At 45.8% G+C, this 19,336-nt stretch overlaps 1 protein-coding gene across 1 annotated transcript; it reads left to right on the forward strand.

Moving 5' to 3' along the window:
- Window positions 1-94: 94 nt before the first annotated feature.
- On the forward strand, window positions 95-15,775 carry GPR139 (G protein-coupled receptor 139). Its single transcript, XM_042864657.1, has 2 exons — window positions 95-215; window positions 13,983-15,775. The coding sequence occupies exons 1-2, from the start codon at window positions 95-97 to the stop codon at window positions 14,915-14,917; spliced, it is 1,056 nt and encodes a 351-aa protein (XP_042720591.1). The 3' UTR covers window positions 14,918-15,775.
- The last annotated feature ends 3,561 nt before the right edge of the window (window positions 15,776-19,336 follow it).

Raw genomic sequence — 19,336 nt, forward strand, 5'->3', positions numbered from 1 at the left:
CGCCGCCGCCGCTGAGCGTGCGAGGGTCGGGCGGGCTGCGCGGCCGGGGCGGCGGAGCGAGCGCCGGCGGCGCGGCCGAGGGGAGAGCGGGTCCATGGAGCACAACCACCTCCACCTCCACAACGGCTCCCTGGTGCCGCACCACCGCTATGGCTGTGGCTTGGGGTACGCGCCCGTCGTCTACTACAGCCTGCTGCTCTGCCTCGGGCTGCCAGGTGAGTGCCGCGCCGACCCCCGGCGACGGGCTGCAGGGAAGCGGCTCCCGCCGGGCTGCTGCTCCGCTCCTGGGCGCCGCGAGCGGATCGCCGCTTTGCCCTCACAGCGCCGTCCCGCCCGGCTCGCAGCCCGTCACCAAGTTTCTGCCGTCACCCGTTCGGCCGTTGAGAGTGAAGCGGTCCCGAAAAACGTGAGTGCGCCGTCCCCGCCCGTTGCCCACCCTGCCGGCAGCGATGGGAGCGCGACCCCGGGGCCGCCCTTGGGGACGGCCGGCGGAGCTCGGACGGACGGAGCGCTCTGAACTGGGCGGCGGAGCGGAGGGGACAGAGGGGATCGGGGTTGGGGTCCGTGCCCCACGGGGGTCGTGGAAGGATCCGCCTAGAGGTCTCTGGGCGCAGGAAGCCCCTCCGTGTGGTCCTCGGTGGGGTTTCTCACTTAACAAGGGGACAGAGACAGTGCAGAGGTGCTGGGGAAGGCAGACTGCGAGAAAAAGAGAACGAGGTGAGGGGGAAGTTTCAGGCTTGGGGCGAACACCGCTGCAGGTGCCCGCGAGCATCACATCGGCATCTCCGTCCCGGCCGAGCCGAGCTCCGAGCAGTGCCCTCCTCCCGTAGGGGCTGCGGGGGCTGCTCGGACTGCGGCACCTCCGGCCCTCGGAGAGCAGCGGTGATCCCAAGGACAGAAGGAGTCGGGGGAGGGCTGGAGCTGTCGGCGGTATCAGGTGAAGCAGGACGCAAAGGGCGCAGTACGGCAGAGTTTGGAGGCGTCCGTCAACTTCTAGGTGTTTTGTCCACCTTAATTCCTCTGGCTTAGAAAATAACATTCTTCAAGCAATTAATTCACAGAAAAATTTTTAATTAGATGTGAAGGGAAGCCTGTCTCTGAGCAGCACATATGCAATTACTGCTCTGCATATGAATTGATGCTCTTTGTGTGTTTCTTTTTTCTTCCTGACTTGTAATAAAATTTTGCAGACTGGCTAATAGTTCAGAGAGCTGGAAAGTCCTGTATTTACCCCCAGAACACATGGGGGATCAGGAGGTGTCTGTGATGCATTACATTGGTGTACTCAGCCCAGACCTGGAGGGATGAGGTTGTTCTCTCCTCATTCATCCCTTGGGAGCTTTTTGGGTTTCCTCAGTAATGACAGGCTTCAATCTCAATATCTCTCCTGCAGGAACTGACCGAGACTCTCTCAAGATTATCCAATGATATCAGGTTGGATGTTAGGAAATACTTATTTTCAGGAGGGACAGTGATGCATGGAGACAGGCTGCCCAGAGGGGTGATGGAATCACTGCCCCTGGAGGGGTTCAAGAAACACGTGGATGTGGTACTTTGGTGTAGTGGGAAGTATGCTGGTGAGTGGATGGTTGGACTGGATGAGCATATAGGTCTTTTCCAACCATTATGATTGTATGAAGAAGGTGTCATGAAAACGTATGTGGCTAAGCTTGCCTTTGTATTTCTCTTAAATGGAGCAAAATCTTACATGCACAGACAGGAAAAGTCACTTGATGAGTGTTTTGCAGATTACTTGCACCAGCTCCCTCAGAATACCATATTGTAATTACAGACCTAATGCTCTCATTCTAAGAATGGTTAAAACTGATGAACGATCCAGAGTACCAATTGTGGCATGCATTTCTCAAGAGCTTAGACATCCACTTCATAGAAGCACAGAATGGCTTGGATTGCCCCCCCAGTCCCATTGTGGGGACAGCTCCCCACCACGTCAGGCAGTCCAGGGCCCCATCCAGACGGGCCGTGGGCACTTCTCATCCATTTGATTAGAGCAGTGGCATAAGCAATAGCCTTTAACAGGACTTTAACAGGACTGTCCAAAGCATTTGGTGGTGTAGCACTGCTGAGTTCAGTGGCTTCACACCAGGTTGTCAGTGTGTCAGCTTGTTCTGTGCATGTTTGAGGACAATGGTTGCAGTCTGAAAACATGGTTACATGGACAGGATGCTAAAAAAATGCACAGTATGTGCATGCGTGAGAAACTCAGAATGTTCATCCTGAGACTGCACGGAGAGGGAAACTAGTTGGGTACAGTTAGGGGAGGACTCGTACAGCCAGGCTTTCTTGGGGACATGGAATGTGATGAGAACACTGATAAAAGAGCTCTTCATTTTTTTATTTGAAGCCACTCTTTAATTTTTTTATATTAGGAAACTGTAGAGGTAACACACTTAGTGTTAGACAAAGAGCCCTGAAGTTGGTGGGGTCTGAGCAATTAGCTTTGTGGGATGCTGTGAATTTGAGAGAGACGTTGTTTAGGGTCTTGTGCTCAAGTGCAGCACATTTTCTGAAACGGAAATGGTTAATTCCTTGCCTTCAGTCATGGAGAAGACTGATGAGAAGAAATCTCACAAACTCAGCAATCCACTTCGAGGCTAGGCTATGTCGGGCCTGATTGTGTATGCAGAGAAAGCATCATTTCCCTCGCTTGTGTAACCCAGACATCTGGGCAGATCCTTTTCTCTGCAGTGGCTCTCCCTCTGTGTTCAACCAGGCTCCAGAAAGTCTGATAAAGGTAGAGACAAAAGAGAGGAAGGTGAAGTCCCTTTGTCCTTGAGGAGCAGAGAGGCAGCAGTGCTGGCAATGGGGTCTTACTGATGAGAGAGGGGCAAGTGTTACAGCTCGCAGAGCTGTTCTGCAGCCCCCGCTCTGCCATCCCTGTGCTCACTTCTGCTGGCAGTGGTGGAGGACCTCTGAAGCACCTCCTGGTACCTGGGAGGGAAGAAGGGCTGCAGGAAGGCTTAAAGGGGACATTTCTTGTTTCAGGGAGGGAAAGTGTCAGAGAAGAGGTGCTGCTGAATGCAGGGGAGAGGAGAAATTGCTCAGATTCAATCAAAGAGTCTGGAAAGGTGAGGAAGCAACAAGTATCTGCTCTTAGTCTGTATCCACTCTCAATGTCCACTAGTGAGAACTGCAAGAAGCAGCTGCACCAAGGAGCTTTTGTAGTGACAGTGCCACCAAAGGCAGCCCAGCAGGGCAGCCCAGGACCAGCAGAGCTGCCTGCTTCATGAGGAGGTGCAGCAGCAGCAGAATTGCCTGGCATGTAATTACCTTCCCCTCTGGGGGTATAGTGTGTGTTGCTGAAAGGATGGAGTGGCAGCATTTCTGAAGTCAGGCCAGGCCTGATCATGCTTCCTGGGGTTTCCTCCTCCCAGTAGTGGTGTAAAATACACGCTCACACCCAGCAGCCTTACCGTTCTTGGGAGAAAAGACTTGCTCTGGTGCTCTAGGGGAATACCACTCTAAACTGTCTGCTTGGAGAGCCCAGGCCTCAGATGTTTCTTTTACTCCTGCTTTAACCTTCTGCTTAAAACTGATTTAAATGCAGATTGAGGACTTTGCAAGGCTGGGAAAGCAGCCTGCACACACTTGGCAGATGGGTACCTCCAACAGGTAGCTTTTGTGTCAGACCTGCTGCTGAACAGGGTGTCCCAGGGATAAAGTCATTTAAACCCCAGCACCACACAGAGCACACTCAGTGGGCTCCATGCAGCAGGAGAGAAGCTGTAGTCCTAGCCTAGAGGAGTCCGTAGACTCATCGGGATCCCTAACCTTTTGACACTGTCAAGGAAAGGCTGCACCTTAGGGACCATTACCTAACAGATGACAGACCAGCTGTCCTCACACAGCAAGCCTGATGCTTCCTCAGGGGTCAGAGTGACACACAGGCATGTAACATTTGCACTGCACTTGTTCAAGCTGCAGTGTAGTCTAAGAAAAAGAGAAATGAGGAAGAACTGGTCTGTCTGTAGCCTTTTCCCCATGTGCATCTTGGAATAAGGAGATGTGAAGGCTAGGGTAATTGTCCTGGCATGGCAGGTGCTGCTGTGGGCAGTGGGCTGAGCACTCCTGATCTGAGAACCGTGCCCTGTCTGAGCATGGTGAAAGGTTTGCATCTTATACTAAGTTTTTGAATACACTGCAGGCATAGGCATAGCTGGTATGTGACACTTGCCCAGGTTGTTTCAAGCTGGCTGACTTCTGGGACCGTTTGAGGAGGGAAGTGGAAGCAAACAGAGCAATTCAAGAGAGAACAATCTGTGCAGAGAAAGCACCAGAGACAGGAGGAGGGGGTGGTGAGAGAAGCAGCTGTGCACTGTCTTGATGTTGTTGCCACTGGTAGAGTAGAAGAGGGGAGAGAATGCATAGAGGGCACCTGGATGGTGCTTTACCAGATGATGAGGCTAAGGGTGAAGAATAGGAAGTGATGTGACCATGGAAAGGAAGGAAGAAGGGGTAGAGGTGGCGTAGTGGTGCCTGTGGAGCAAACAGATGAAGCTGAGCATTCTGGCAGCCCAGCCCAGCTCCCTTTGCTATGTGGCAGTGTTGGGGGAACAAGAGCTGAAGCAGTTTGCTCTCTGTACTTACAGAAACGACCCAGAGAGGCAGGTGGCAATATCTGTAGGTGACTCACGTGGCAGGTAATAGCCAGTAGAGACCACAGCAGGCAGCAAGAAGGTGTGCATACAGCACACTTACTGGTGTGTCTGACCCCTTCTGGATTCCTGCCATCTACTCCCTAGTGTAGTCTGCAAATGCAGTACAGGTTTCTTATTAAAGAGAGCATTCCCAAAACCCAAATAAATAGGTTTTCTCGTAACAGCACACCTGAACTATAGAAGCATGAAAGGAAGATCTGAAAATATGAGTGGGAGAATCGTTATATGCAGAGCTATGACCTCGAAAAACCAGCACTTCTACTGTCACTCATTAGATAGACTTCACACAATAAATAAGAAGTGAACCCTCCCGAGGCTGTTTTGTTCAAAGCTGGTACTGTCTTTGACTTAAAATCTGAATTGGACCCAAAGCCAGTACATTGCATCCTGCTTAAAGGAGAACTAATTGGCAGAACTTTATCTCAGCTGTCAGTGCAAGCAAAGCATGGTAACAGAAGCATTAGTGGACAGAGTGGAACAAAAGTCCTGCTAATATGCTTAAAATGTGTCACTTCCTAACGTAAAATGAATGCTTTATCTTTAAGGAAAGAAGCTTCATGAAAAGGAATAGATTCATTACAGTGTTCCTGCTCAGAAATGGTGCTAGCAAAGCGTACAGATGGCAGCTGTTTCGTTTGGTCAGTATGTCTGGAGACTGTGTCCACTTGAAGCCTTGCAGCCTGGAAGGAAGCAGGTGGTAGAACCTGTGCTAATGCAGAAGAGGGCTTGATACAGCTGTTACGTTTGGTTCGTTATGCATATCGCTAGGGAACAACACTATCAGGGCTGAAATGATAACAAGGTACAATACTGGGGCGGCTCAGTAGACTATGAAGTGCACAACCTTGCATGGTTGTGCTAAAATGGATTAGGAAGTAAGATCTCCTAAGGAGATTTTTCCTCGCAATGGTGATACAAAGAGAGAGCACAGCCAGTTTTCCCTGCAGGTGGGTAATGCAGAGTCCCCAGTTGTTAAGAAGCCAAGCCATTCAAAAGCACTAGGCAGTCTGATATCCTGCTGTTCTCCATCCATCCCATTACTTAGTTCTCTCCTCCTCCTCTTTCTGCTCCCCTCAGTAAAATGGGGGTGAATCAGCAGACACAAACCAGCAGGAGAAGGCCTTCAATCACATACGTCAAAACAATTTATTGTAGGCAGACAAACAAAAGAGATTTCCTGACCTGATGCTCTCTCTGCATTCACACTCCAGGTACAAAACAGTCCCTGGGCACAAAGGTTTTTGGTTTCAGGTGGTCTTTTCCAGCCTTTAATCTCTTTTCCCATTAACTCCGAGACACAAAGAAAGGAAGCAAAACCAAAGTTAACCTCTTGAGCTCAGGAGAGCTGGCACACAATTCCATTTTCATTCTTCACACTAGAGATGCAGACAGATGCCGAGATCTTAAACCTCAAAGTCAGGAGCAGTGCTGTGCTGTTTGGGGTGACCAGATAAAGGACCATCGTACTGGGTTGTTTCCCAGGATGCCAGTATGGTTGTGCAGAGGCAGCTAAATAGGACTTGGGATCAACAGTGTAGAAGAAGACCAAAAGGAGTTTGCTGACTTTACCCATGAAGGAGGAGGTAAGCCTGCCTATCAACACACCAAACGGATTTTTTCACTGAAATTGTTCTTTTCAATCACCTGAAACAGAGAGCTCCTGGCATGTACTGTCACTTAACTTTCCATTTTCTCAGTTATCAGGTGCATGAGTGGTTGCTCTTGGTTTTAAGACAAATTGCCTTTCAACCATTTCCTTCCATCTAGGATGTTTCACAAATGTTTGTTCCAGATGTTTTGTTCACTGTCCAGACTGGCACACTGAAAAGCGATGTATCTGGAGTGGATGCATATTTGCTCAGTGGGGGAAATAAAGCCTAACTGGGATGGCTTTACATAGCCTGCAAATCCCTGCTTATTGCCTGAAGTTGGCATTGCCTCTGAGAAAGCTCAGCATGGGGTTTGCAGACATGAACTCCTGTTTTGTTAGCTAATGCTTCAGGAAGACTTTGTTTTTAGCCAAACCACAATCAAAGGTAAAATGCTTTTAATTATTCATGTTCAGTAAACAATTCATGATATTTGCCCTTATGAAATCATGTCCTTCCTCCATCGAATACTTTTGCAACCCACCTCTGTGCTCTGACGTTCAGTATCGAAAGGATAGGATGGTTTTGTCATCCTCAAGCTCAAGTTACTCAGCTTGAGACCTCTAACATTTTGCTGACAGCCCACATTTGGAAGCCACAGACACCTGCCAAATGAGACACTCAAATTGCCTAGAAAATCTCAGTCTGTCCAGCTACGTCACATGAATAACCAAATCCCTTTTATGATTTCTGCATTATCTTGCAGATTGCTTTTTCTCCTCCCAGCACCAATTTCCATTAAAAAGCTTTTCTGCTCTAGTAGCATGATGTGAGGCTAGATGTTAAGATGCAAGTTTTAGACATTTTTATCTTTGTCCTTTTTTGCCTCTCAGAAGGGATCCATGTAGGGAACATTAAGGTCATTAGAGGCTTTCTGCACCGCAGACCCAATCAGGAAAGGGCATATTCTTGCCTATCCTGTCTCAGTATTGATTCCAAATCCTTACAAATGCGGAGCAGCTTAACACCTGTGAGGCTTGTTACTACACACGTCACTTGGAAATAAATGGCAAAGCTCCCTTGATTTCAGCAGAGACTGCTTTTTTTTCCCCAGGTATTTGGGTCAAACTTATCAACAGCCAAAAGACAGTAGATTTGCCCTTTGAAATCCAATGAACAGAAAGAGGAAAAATGGTCTTTGGATTGTCCATCTGTTCTGTAAAATTTTCCTGAAAATATTATTGGACATTGCTCAAAACTTACTTCTCCACTCCCTCCTTATAGTAATACCTCTTTTATCTGCTACCCTAGAGGCAGTGTTTCGCCTTGAGCAAATGTGTCAGTCCACAGTTGGGTGAGGAAAAAACAGAGGTCACTCTAAAAGTAATGCCTCCTATTTATTCCCATGGAAACCACAACCGGTACAAAGAGCACAATTGCACCATCCACGATTACCACCACTAACTGTGCATTTTCATCAGCAATGTAGGAGAGCTGCATGCAGTGTTCATACAAATCTGCACCAGCAGAGGTGGTCCATTGCCACTGTCACCACCCACCCCTCAGTGTGGCAGCACCTACAGTTTGGTCTCCATAGACATTCAGCAATTGTTGATGGATGTCAGTGGGTGTTGTTTTTTGTGTGTGGAGGAATTCACTGATACCCCTTTGCTTCACTGCACTTCCATATGAGACTTCTATCAGAGTGCCCCTCTGTCACACAGCAACAAAATGGAATGGAATGTTGATGGGAAGATTTGACCTCTACTGCCATCCCACCAACATCCACTCTGATGCCATGGGCCAACATAATGAATCAGGACGCATTACTTTCAGAGCAGCCCTTGTATTTGCATTTGTCTGTGCTTTTGGAATGTATGAAAAGCTAGTTCTCTGGAAGAAAATATATAAGTTTGCTCTGCGGTGTCAGTGAGGTGTGTTAGACTTAGCATTACAGCTCTGAAAACAGAACCACATTATCAGATCCATCTTCAGTGCCTTTTCTGGAACGGTGCTGCTGTGTCACTGGGGTCAGCAGTAGATGCAGGGAAAGGGGATGGGGTAGTCCCCAGAATTGTCTGTGAGAGGCTGTCCATGCTTGGGAATGGCTAATGGTGCTGTTCTGGAGACTGGGGAGAAAGACCAAGGCATGGAAGTCATATTCTGGCCCCAAGGCATTGAATTAGGGGCAGACCCCTCAGATAGATGAAGAGGGGAAGGACAAGCAAGAGTACAGCCAGATCTCTGACATAACGTGTCTGCTGGGCCTCCATGGAGGCTTATTTTACTCTTCCTTCTGGCAGTTTTCATATTGCAAACAGTGTTCTACGTTATGGATATATGAGCAAAAGCCTACTCCAACTCTTTAGGAAAGCCAAAAGCAATACAATTACTCCTGTCTGCCAAACAAGTTACTGCACTTAACAAGCCTGAGTGGTTGGCAGGGCTCAGAATGAACACTTGCCATCGGCGTCTTCGCACCATTACAGCATCTGCGCCCTTGAACAGAAGAGGAAGTGCTCTTGGCTTGGTTAAAATCTTTCTCTGGCCTCAATGACCCAATTATGGCCAACGCCAGCCTTTGAGAAGAGTGCACCATTCAGTGTTCTTCCCCAGAGGTGCCTCAACTAATAAATGCTGTCAGGGAGAAAAATGGCCCCGGAAGCCAGATTTCACTGTCAGAGCCAGGCTGGTGACCATGATGCATTAATTCACCTGTTCTAAGGACGAGGCAATGCTGCATCATCCCTGGCTGCTGCTCCGTCCTCTGCTGTGCAGGGGAGCCTGAACTGTGCTGGGCAGCAGAGCAGATGCTCGGTAACTACCAGCACTCTCACTTTGGCCTTGCAGCCTGTCTGTGCACATGGGGCTTCTGAGCACAGACCTCCCAAGAGCCTTTCTCAAAAGATTGTTCCCATCTGCTGACGTGCTAAGGTTGAACTCAGCTCAACCCATCCTGGCTGCAAGAGAAAAACACCAAACTGCCCTATCTCCTCTAATGACCAATGAGATGCAGGTTTCATTTTAAGACATCTAGCTGGACACAGCCAGCAGCCCCGATTAACAGATGCTTACATCGCTGCGGCATTTGTCTTTCAAAATGATTACTTCCCATTGTCATCAGTGTCCCCCGAGAGCTGCTGCACAAACCAAAGGCTGAATGCTGTCCGCCTCTCAGCTCTGGTAACTGCTGGCACATGACTGTGTTGGTAACCGTGCTGGGGTCAGCCTGCCGAGCACTGTGCATGTTTACATTTTAATATTGCCTCCTGGCCCAGAGGAAACCATCTCTTCCCACCAAGGCGAAACAATCACTTTTTTCAGCATATATTTGTAATGTGCTGTAATCTAAAGTCTCACCATTTCTAAATCTGTGAAGGAGGGGTGGCTCACGTATTTTCCAAAGCAACTTAGAATTTTGTGTTCATAAATAGTCTGTCTGTGTGCCAGTCAGGTGGCTAATGCATGGCTAGTACTTTGTTACATTGCACGGCAATTCGCAGGGATCCTAGCAACAACTGCATTTGGTAAAAGGTGTCCATTATATCCAGTGACCTAATGTTTATCACATTCAGTAACTGACCCTCATAGCTACTTCATTTAGGTGGTTTATGACAGCGAACTGCTGAACCACGCAGCAGGCCTTATTCACAACACAGCAGCACTTCTACTTCTGAGGGCTGTTTCACTGCACAACTGCTGTGTGCATGCAAAATGCTCTCTCTAAAAAACAAAACAAAGCAAAACAAAACAAAACCAAGGAATATGCCTATTTCTTCTTTTGACAGATAAAATTGCTCCTGCATAAGCTCACATGTGGCGATAATAAGCCATGGAAGGAATTGTGTGAATTCCCCACAAAAGCTATGGTTAGATGCTACTTGAGCTATGGCTGTAATCCACAACACAAGAAGCTGTGGAAAATGTTGTGCCTTTAGGTCACAGGCAGAGCTTTGAGGAGGCACAGGAGGCTGCCCAGGCTCTGCAGGGGACTCAGCAAGGCAGCTGTTGGTGGGGGGAGCAAACCCAAACCCAGGTGAGAACCAAGAGTCTGCACTGCAGATTAATGGTGTTTGGGTGCCAGAGATCTTCACGTACTGTATTTCAAAGGCAATAGATCCTCATGATGGAAGGGAAGGCACTGAGACTCCACCATTTCTGACAGTTGCTTCTCATCTGCTAGTGACATCTCTTGAGGCTTTAGCCAGTCAGTCCCTAATCAAGCCTTGATTCTCAACTAGATATTTTTAAATTCAAATTACTGCACTGCAAAAAGCAACGTTGGCATAAATTCCCATCTGTCCTCTCATAATCAACTCCCAACACTGTGAGCAATCTTTCTGAAATCCAGATGACCTGAACTGCTCAGTACCTGGAAAACAATACTGCAAGAAATGGATGCTACTGTCCAGGACAGTTTAGGGACACTGATCCTTCCAGCAATATATATATTACAATAAAGAGATATTTTTATATATTCATCATTATCCTATTGCCCTCACTTCTAACTACAACATTAGGACAAGAATTAGGGTAAACACAGTTAAAACATGTTCTCTGTCATATATGCTTATCCATCCCCTTTTGCCCCCAGCAGGTCATCTTTGCCCACAGGAGAACTCGCAGGGTACCATGCAGGCATCCAGGAGTCACCAGGAACAAGGGAACAGTTCACACAGAACAGCATTCCCACTGCTTTCTTGTTTTGCTGAGCATTAAACAGTGTTTGAGGACGTACCAAAGACCATCTTATCACCTGAGGAAACAGGTGAAGGACTGCCTGAGACTTTCCCATAGCTTCTCTTTGCTTTCCTTATACAGCCTGCACAGGACAAATACTCCCAAACCTAAGGTGCTGTGATACAGGCAGCTGCACCCCACTGTATATCTGTTTTCACAAAGTCAATGATGTTATTATATTTCATATCATCCAGCCAGAAAAGCACTAATGTGATCCCAGGGAAAGCATTTTCAATACAAGATACCATAACCCTTGCAGAAAAATTGGACAAGGCTTGCATGTACTTCGTCAGATCAATTTTCTAATCCGGCTCACCATGCAAAGCTTGCTGGTGTTGAACTTGCATTTCAGTACACTCTGTTACAGCCATTTCTGGGAACCCTGTGAATGGTGGAGGGAGAAGGGATTGAAGAAAGGGCTGTTTATAAATCTGTTCCTGTAGGATAAAGGGAGGAGGTAGGACCAAACAGCAGGACTCCCAGAAAGGGCATATGCCAAGGGGACTGGGCACAGCTTCAGCATCCCTGCAGGAGCTCTCTGCCCAAGTGGCCGTATTTACCTGCAGGGGCCAAAGTCCCCAGCTGTTCCCCTTGCTGCGTGCTAGCTCCAGCTGCTGCTGCTGCAGGGAAACAAATCCAAGGATTAAAGAGGACGTGAACACCGTGAGTGATATCCAAGTGAAGCCAAGCTATTCATCCTGGCTGACCAAAGCCAACAGTGACTGGCACTGTCAAGGTAAATGCTTTGACTTAAGGATTTCCTTGACAGTACATCACTCATTTTACCCTTCAGGGCTCATCACTGCAGGCTGGCAGCAATGAAGAGCTGAGAAAAGCATGAGGGCTATCGTAAGGGTCTTCAGGGGACTGGGGCAGTTAGAGGATGGAGCAGGAGTACAGATGGAGGTAGATGATCTTTAAGGTCCCCTCCAATATAAGTTGTTCTGTGATTCAGTGATCAGAAGGCACAGCAGAGACATTATTTAAGCAAGGAAGTGAAAAACAGTGCCGTGGTTCTGAGTTTATCACTCCCATGTCCACTCTGAGCTCAGTGAGGTTGCATTCCTGTGTAAAAGAGCAGAATCAGACAAATTCCCCCAAAGGTGATTGGAGATTATATATTGTTGGGGAGATTATGTAAGTATATATATTTAACCTAGAGAATGATTCCATTGGCTGTCATGTTTGCTTTAGTTTTGTTCCAAGATACAAAATTAATCAATTCAGGTAATACAAAAATAGTTGACACTTACAAGGGCTATTACTCAAGATCACTCACTCTGCTGCAGTTCATTTCTGATTGTCAGCTGATTTCTGACAACAGAAATCAGCTCCCAGAAAGCAAGTTTTGAAGACATTTATGAAAGAGGAATTTTTACCTAGATTCGAGTAAAACAGTTTTTTAAAAGTGTGTTTTCAGTTATAGGACATCTTAGATCACTACCTTAGTGTTTTTAACTTCCTTTTTCTCTAATGTGAAGGAATCTTTACAGTTATTGTTGATTTGTTTTGGGAAATCCATCAAAATTGGCAGAAATGTTTGAAGCACTGAATGTGTAGATGATGTGATTTATGGAGCACTTATGAAAATGTCAAATACAAACATTTGGCAGTTTGTTATGCAGTGTGCCAGCAGCGCTCTGATTTTTAAGCACAGCTTCAGGTATTCTAGGCTAGTGATTTAAACTTCTGATGGGAGCAGTAGTGGTTGTCTCATTCCAGCCATGCATCTAGGAGGAATTACAGCTTTTTCTTTCCTGATTCGAGACTATAGAGTAATTTCTAGCAAACATGAGCAAGCAGTGAAAGTCTGGGTATACCTTAGTGCCCCAGCAAAGCTCTCAAGGACTGCCGGACCTTCCCTCTGTGGGGATCCCTGCAGGGCCATGGGCTGTAGGACTGAGCCCTCCGTAGAGCACTTACATACAGGTACCTATTTTACTGTCTCTTTTCAACCAGCTAGTAAAGTACTTTTAAGCTGAATCACAGCTTTGGAAGTCTGAAGCAAACCAGCCAGTGAAAACAGCAAAGACAAGAATATCTTCAACCACAATATTATTTAAGTGCCATGCAGTACTTCCAGGCACAATTTAGGTGATGGGTCTGTGTTGCAGCCAGATAGTTGCAAGCAGAAAGATTCTCAGGATGCTCAGGGATGTTTACGTTTGTGCTGAGGCAGAACATCCATCATGTCTGACTTGAGCAGCAGGATTTCCTTAAAGACTTGGCTGTACCACTCCAGAGGAAAAACACCTTGTAAGCTGGGAAGGACTTTTGAAGAGCAGCTGTGGCTAAGCAGGCAGGTCTTTATTTCAGTGGTGAGGAGAGACATTTTGCCAGAAACCATCTGTAGGAGAGCGGGTCAGACACCGTAGGCATAGCTGGGAACATCTCAAGGCCTTGCAGAGTACCTCCAGCTTTTGGGAGGAGCTGAGACACGTGCTGTCCTGGGAATCCTCTGCTCGATTGGGATCCCATGTGTAAGCAGTGTTGCTGCAGGGCCAGCCTGGGCAGGAGGAGAGCTGCTCCTCAGCTCCTCCTTGTACCCCAGCCATCTTCTCAGCAGAACAGCCTTTCTGTGCCCTCATCCCTGCTGAGCAAGGCTGGTTGTCCCAGCCCCCTGCTCAGGGTGCTCCTTTGGGGTCTGTGGGGCACCCAGAGAGCAGCAGCAGAGCCACAGCTCTGCTTCTACATCTGCACCAGGGAGGGGCAGAGGGCTGCTGGACATCACCTAACCCCACGCAGGGACTCAAGGGACCAACTTTCTGCCCTTTTCCTGGAGTACAGGGTTACCAAGTGAGTGTAACACACAGCTGGGAGCAGGGCCAGTACCACAGCTGCTCCCTTTCAGTTTCTCAGATTTTAATAAAGGTCATGTTGCCAAGTGCTCAAGCATAGCTGCTGCTCCAAGTAAGCACTCAGAAAAGCTGATGTCACATCTTAAAGGCCTAACTCCGTGTTTTTGTCTCCACAGCAAACATCCTGACAGTCATCATCCTCTCCCAGCTGGTGGCTCGCAGGCAGAAGTCCTCCTACAACTATCTTCTAGCTCTAGCTGCTGCTGACATCCTCGTTCTCTTCTTCATTGTCTTTGTTGACTTCCTCTTGGAAGATTTCATCTTAAACAAACAGATGCCTCAGGTACTGGACAAAATAATTGAGGTATTGGAATTTTCTTCCATCCACACATCCATTTGGATTACGGTTCCACTAACAATTGATAGGTACATAGCTGTGTGCCATCCACTTAAGTATCATACAGTCTCCTACCCTGCTCGTACTCGAAAAGTCATTGTAAGTGTTTACATCACCTGCTTTTTGACCAGCATTCCCTACTACTGGTGGCCCAATATCTGGATTGAAGACTACATAAGCACATCAATGCATCACGTCCTCATCTGGATCCACTGCTTTACTGTTTACTTAGTGCCCTGCTCCATCTTCTTCATACTTAATTCGATCATCGTGTACAAGCTGCGACGAAAGAGCAATTTCCGACTGCGAGGATACTCCACAGGGAAAACAACAGCCATTTTGTTTACTATAACTTCTATTTTTGCGATTCTCTGGGCACCAAGAATAATCATGATACTGTATCACCTCTACGTATCACCTATAAACAACAGCTGGGTGGTACATATTGTGTCGGACATTGCCAATATGCTAGCATTGCTGAACACTGCAATTAATTTCTTCCTTTACTGTTTTATTAGCAAAAGATTTCGCACAATGGCAGCTGCCACACTGAAAGCCTTCTTTAAGTGTCAGAAGCAACCTGTACAATTCTATACAAACCATAACTTTTCAATAACAAGCAGTCCTTGGATTTCCCCAGCCAACTCTCATTGCATCAAAATGCTTGTTTACCAGTACGATAAGAATGGAAAGCCTATAAAAATATCACCATGAAGAGGGCAATAATTGGAGTTTCTGGGTGAAAGTTCTTTACAAGTGGTTACATATTCAGGATGTAATCTGCTGAAGTGGCTGTTTTAAAGAGTGGTCATCCGATTTCATTTCCCTGGGAGGCTGAGGGCAGATGTGACTGTTAGAAGGGAATAGGAGCACTTGATTTTAGGAGCAGAAATATGAAGGCAAATGCCTTCATCTTCTACACAGCATTTTGAATATGCTTCAGAGTTCAAGTCTTAGCATTCAGTTGCATTCAAATGTTTTGCATCCAAACACCAGTGCAGTCCAAAGTCTTTTGAGGGAGGAAGCTGCAATAGTTAATTACTTTTCAGAAACAACAAAGTCTTACTGGACCATGTAGTTCACCATCAAAAGAGCAAACTGATGCTTTCACGTGCTGTGGAAGGTGCCATTTCTGTTATATGCCCTTGCCAAAACAGATGTGTTCTCTCTGACATGAAATACCGCCACACAGATTTGCTGTCAAGTCCTTTTGGCAGGAGGCAGTCGTGAGGCACAGACTATGACAAGCCCCTTTTGGCTCATCTGAGCGGGGCTCAAGGGCCGATATTTGACCTGTTACACAGCCTTGGCATGGAAAGCAATCCTGCAAGCTGCCAACGTTCACATGTTTTAAGTTATTTAAGATACAACCAAGACAGGGGAGATTGACAGAGGGAGGTTTCTAGAGCCAAGAACAAAGGCAGAGAATTGTCCCCGCTATTTCAATTACGGTATTTGAAGACTCTCAAGTGTGAGGCCAAATCCTGCCTGATGCTGAGCTGCCACTGAAGCTGGTCCTGCAAGATTTGGATTGATTACAGCCCTCACTTTCCTCGTTAATCAGTGAAGATTCTCAGTTATCCCCCACGTTCAGGCCTTTAGGGATTATACGTATAAAACCTTAACCTGAGATTTTCTCCTGGCAGATTACGCTATTCCTATTGCAGATTTGCCATTCAATTGTTAAAAGACTATTTGTGAAAGAAATCCAATAAATCCATTGAATACCCTACGGCAGTGAAAACATAGATTAGTTTCAAATATTTACCTTATTTAAAGTGGCTTAATTTCTCTTTCTTTACACTCAAAAAAAGCTTCACAGCAATGCTGGGTGTAGAAAATGGGAAGAGATTTACAGGAAGGCTTAAAGTGCATTTCTTTCACGTTGTCTCATTTTCAGATCTTGGCATATGGTCTCTCAGAATCATGTACCCCAGGTTTTTCACTTAGGTATTGGGTGTTTAATACAGCCTTACTAAATGTGTGAGCAGACTTCCTTGCATGGTGAACACAAGCACAATTTGGTCAGTGAACACAGCAGCCTCTCAGTAAGTGCAAACAAAACACAGCCTGGTGCTAGCAGTGTGTTTGTGTCTGTGCCCACCTCCATTACCAGTGGGGAGGTCATGGTGCATCTGGGACTACTACAGTGAGGTTCCCAAAAAAGGATCCAGTCTGTTCTGCTTCAGTGGGATCTGAGGGTTGAAAGCATCCCTCTAAAACCTGTGGATGGCTCAGCTTTGGTGCACAAACACATCCTAAAAAATACCAAGTCTGCAGAAGTCCTGCTGAGGACAACAGCCTGGTTTCCTTCTGCCATGCAATTACATATCTACTCCTGCTGGCATCCTGCAAGACCAAAACCTATCCCAAACCCAAGCACACCTTGGGAGGAAATGGCAGCAGAAGGCACAAACCATGAAGAGTGGGGCTGCGTGCAATGGCTGGCTGAGGTGCAGAAGGGCTTTCTCAGGAAAGGTCGGACTACTCAGGTTGGATGGGCCCAGCACCTTGGTGAGCAGGTGCTGCCCACTGCTCCCCATCAGCAGAGCCATCGGGCCGGGTGAGATGCTCAGAGCTGCTCCACCAAGAGCTGCAGCACCCCAAGGACCGTGCTGGTGTGGCAAGGAGAGGGGCTCAGCAGGCAGAGTGAAAGCTGTCCCTTTCCAAAGGAATGCTGCAAGCCCAAATCTCCACATATTCAAAGGGAAATGAAGAGCCTCCTCATATTCTGGCCTGTTTGTCCCTGTAATCTCAACAAAATATCACACTTACTTGCAATAATAAAGCATAAAAGGGATGCTCAGCCTTGCTGTATTTATCACAGCAAGGTTAAAATTACTCCTCCCTTTACTAGTGTTTTACATAAATAGTCTTGTGGTCATGCCTTCTACCTTACTCAGAAATCTCTTTCTGTTCTTTATGTGTCTGTTGATAGTAACCAAAGTTACCTATGGAAAAGGTACTGTATGTCTCATTTTGGAGAAAACACTGTATTTATAACTTATTTTTATGCTGAATTTGTTATGAGGAATGCTAGTCTGAGTTACATGTGAATGAGTCTGAAGTGCAATATCTATATAGATAAGTAATTCATTTTTGAGAATGTATCTATTGAAAAAATATTTATACAAGATATTCACTATTCTGCTTAATATAACAGTAACCTTACAGAAAATAGTGAATATTTAGGGCTTTTATTTATTAAAAAAAACTCATTTAGGTGCATGGCATATGCTGCCATACACATGGTGTGATTTATCAGTTTTTGTAATATAATGGTTTTCCTGCAAACTGGCAGAATCATCTGACTTTTTCCTGTCCTAATGAAGTATTTTTGTAAGTTCCCATATTTAAAGATTTTTTTTTTTTTTGCATCAATATTTATTTCCAACTAAGAATAACTCATTAAATAGTTGTAGCTTCATTTCAAAAAACAACTCCTAACCTGTTCCGTATCACTTTAGAAATGACATGGTGCAATTTTCACATACAGTGGTCATCTTATTTCTGATAATTTAGGGCTCTAAGAGCTTGCTTCCAAAGCCCCTTCAAGTCAAAGAGAAGATTGTATGAGGCTTTTGTGGTTGGTTTCTCCAATCCCCATCAATTTAGGAGGGCTTTGGATCAAGACATATCTTGTTAACAGACATTTGAAGCCTTGTTAGAGTCTGGTTTGGATAATAAAGCCTTGACATTTTTGGTCTGCGTATGAGAGCTGCTGTTGATAATACTTGCCTTATTTTTTGGTTTTGTGGAGCATCCTGCAATGACTGTTGCTAACTAGCCAATGTCTTGCTGTGTTATTCATACCTCCTAATTTTACAATAGTAAAAACAATTAACTGAGCACATAAAGTTTCATTATTTAGGGAATTTAGGGAAAAAACATCCTGGAGACAAAATCATCTTTGTTCTGGAGGTGGTCCTTTGTACTCAATTTCTATTTCAAGTATCAAGAACTATAAAAAATAAACTGTGAATGGACAGTTTTACAATTACATGTAGGTAATATTTCCTTCAAGACCACAGCTAGGAACAAAATACTTTTTAGATGAGTTACTGATATATAAAATTATGAGACTTATCATCTATTTAAATTGTGAATATTGATATTTTCATAAGTAGACATATTGTGTTTGATGGGCTTGTTTGTATTATAATAAATTATGAAATGGTGCATAACTTCTTACAGTGTTTGGGGCTATTATGTTTCAGTTATAGGTTCTTATTACATACTTTGGATTTCTAGATAGTTATACTGCACTGCATATAAGACTGATCCTTGCAACAGCTACTCAATAAAACACAGCGTTGCATTATGAGTGTTCATTCATTGCTGGAAAAAAAAACCTGAAGTACAAGATACGTCATTGCTGGCCCAATTTTCCTTGTAAGCTGAAGCTGTGAGTTAGGGTCAGCTGTTAAAGTCAACTAATCCCTATCCCTAACACCAGAGGAAGGTTTGACCTGCAGAGATCGTTGAAACCTGACCAAAGTGAGTGTGATGTCAAGAAGCTGGGCTGCTGTCAGCAGCCACTGGAAGTGATGAAATATGCAGAAAACCGGGCCTAGAAGAGCAAAAGGCATAAACCTAAGTCCCAGCATTGGTAAGTGACAAAACTGAAGGCATAAATTTCTCTGCAGTTAGGCTGCATTTGTTATGAGAGCTGGAGAAAATGGGACAAATAGCACTGTGGTTCAAACTGGGGAGAAAAACGGATCCCAAAAAAGGAAATCTTCCCAATCCACACACTTGGGGGATGCCCCATGTCTGTGTGTTCTATGGGCTGGGCACTGCCTGGAGTGTGAAATACAAAGCACTAGAGAGAACACATTACCCTTTAGCATAAGGCACAGGCTTCTTGCTTGAGCAGCTATATCCCATCCCCAGAGCCATGGGAGAATGGCTTGGAGCCCGTTGGGCCACCTCACACAGGAAGGGCCTCTGGCAGCTCAGCACCCCACAGGTAACCAGGCCAAAGAGAAAGAACAGTGTTTTCAATTTAGTTTTCTTGCCTAATAGGAAATAATTTTAGCTCAACTGACCACAAGTTAAATTCATTTGAAATATAAAAACACTGCATCTGTGATTAAGGTTTTTATTTCCCAGAAGAACAGCTTGATAAACCAA

The sequence above is a fragment of the Lagopus leucura genome, unplaced genomic scaffold (assembly GCF_019238085.1).
Source record: "Lagopus leucura isolate 7727_CA_CO unplaced genomic scaffold, USGS_WTPT01 Super-Scaffold_760, whole genome shotgun sequence".
NCBI classification, from domain to species: Eukaryota; Metazoa; Chordata; class Aves; order Galliformes; family Phasianidae; genus Lagopus; species Lagopus leucura.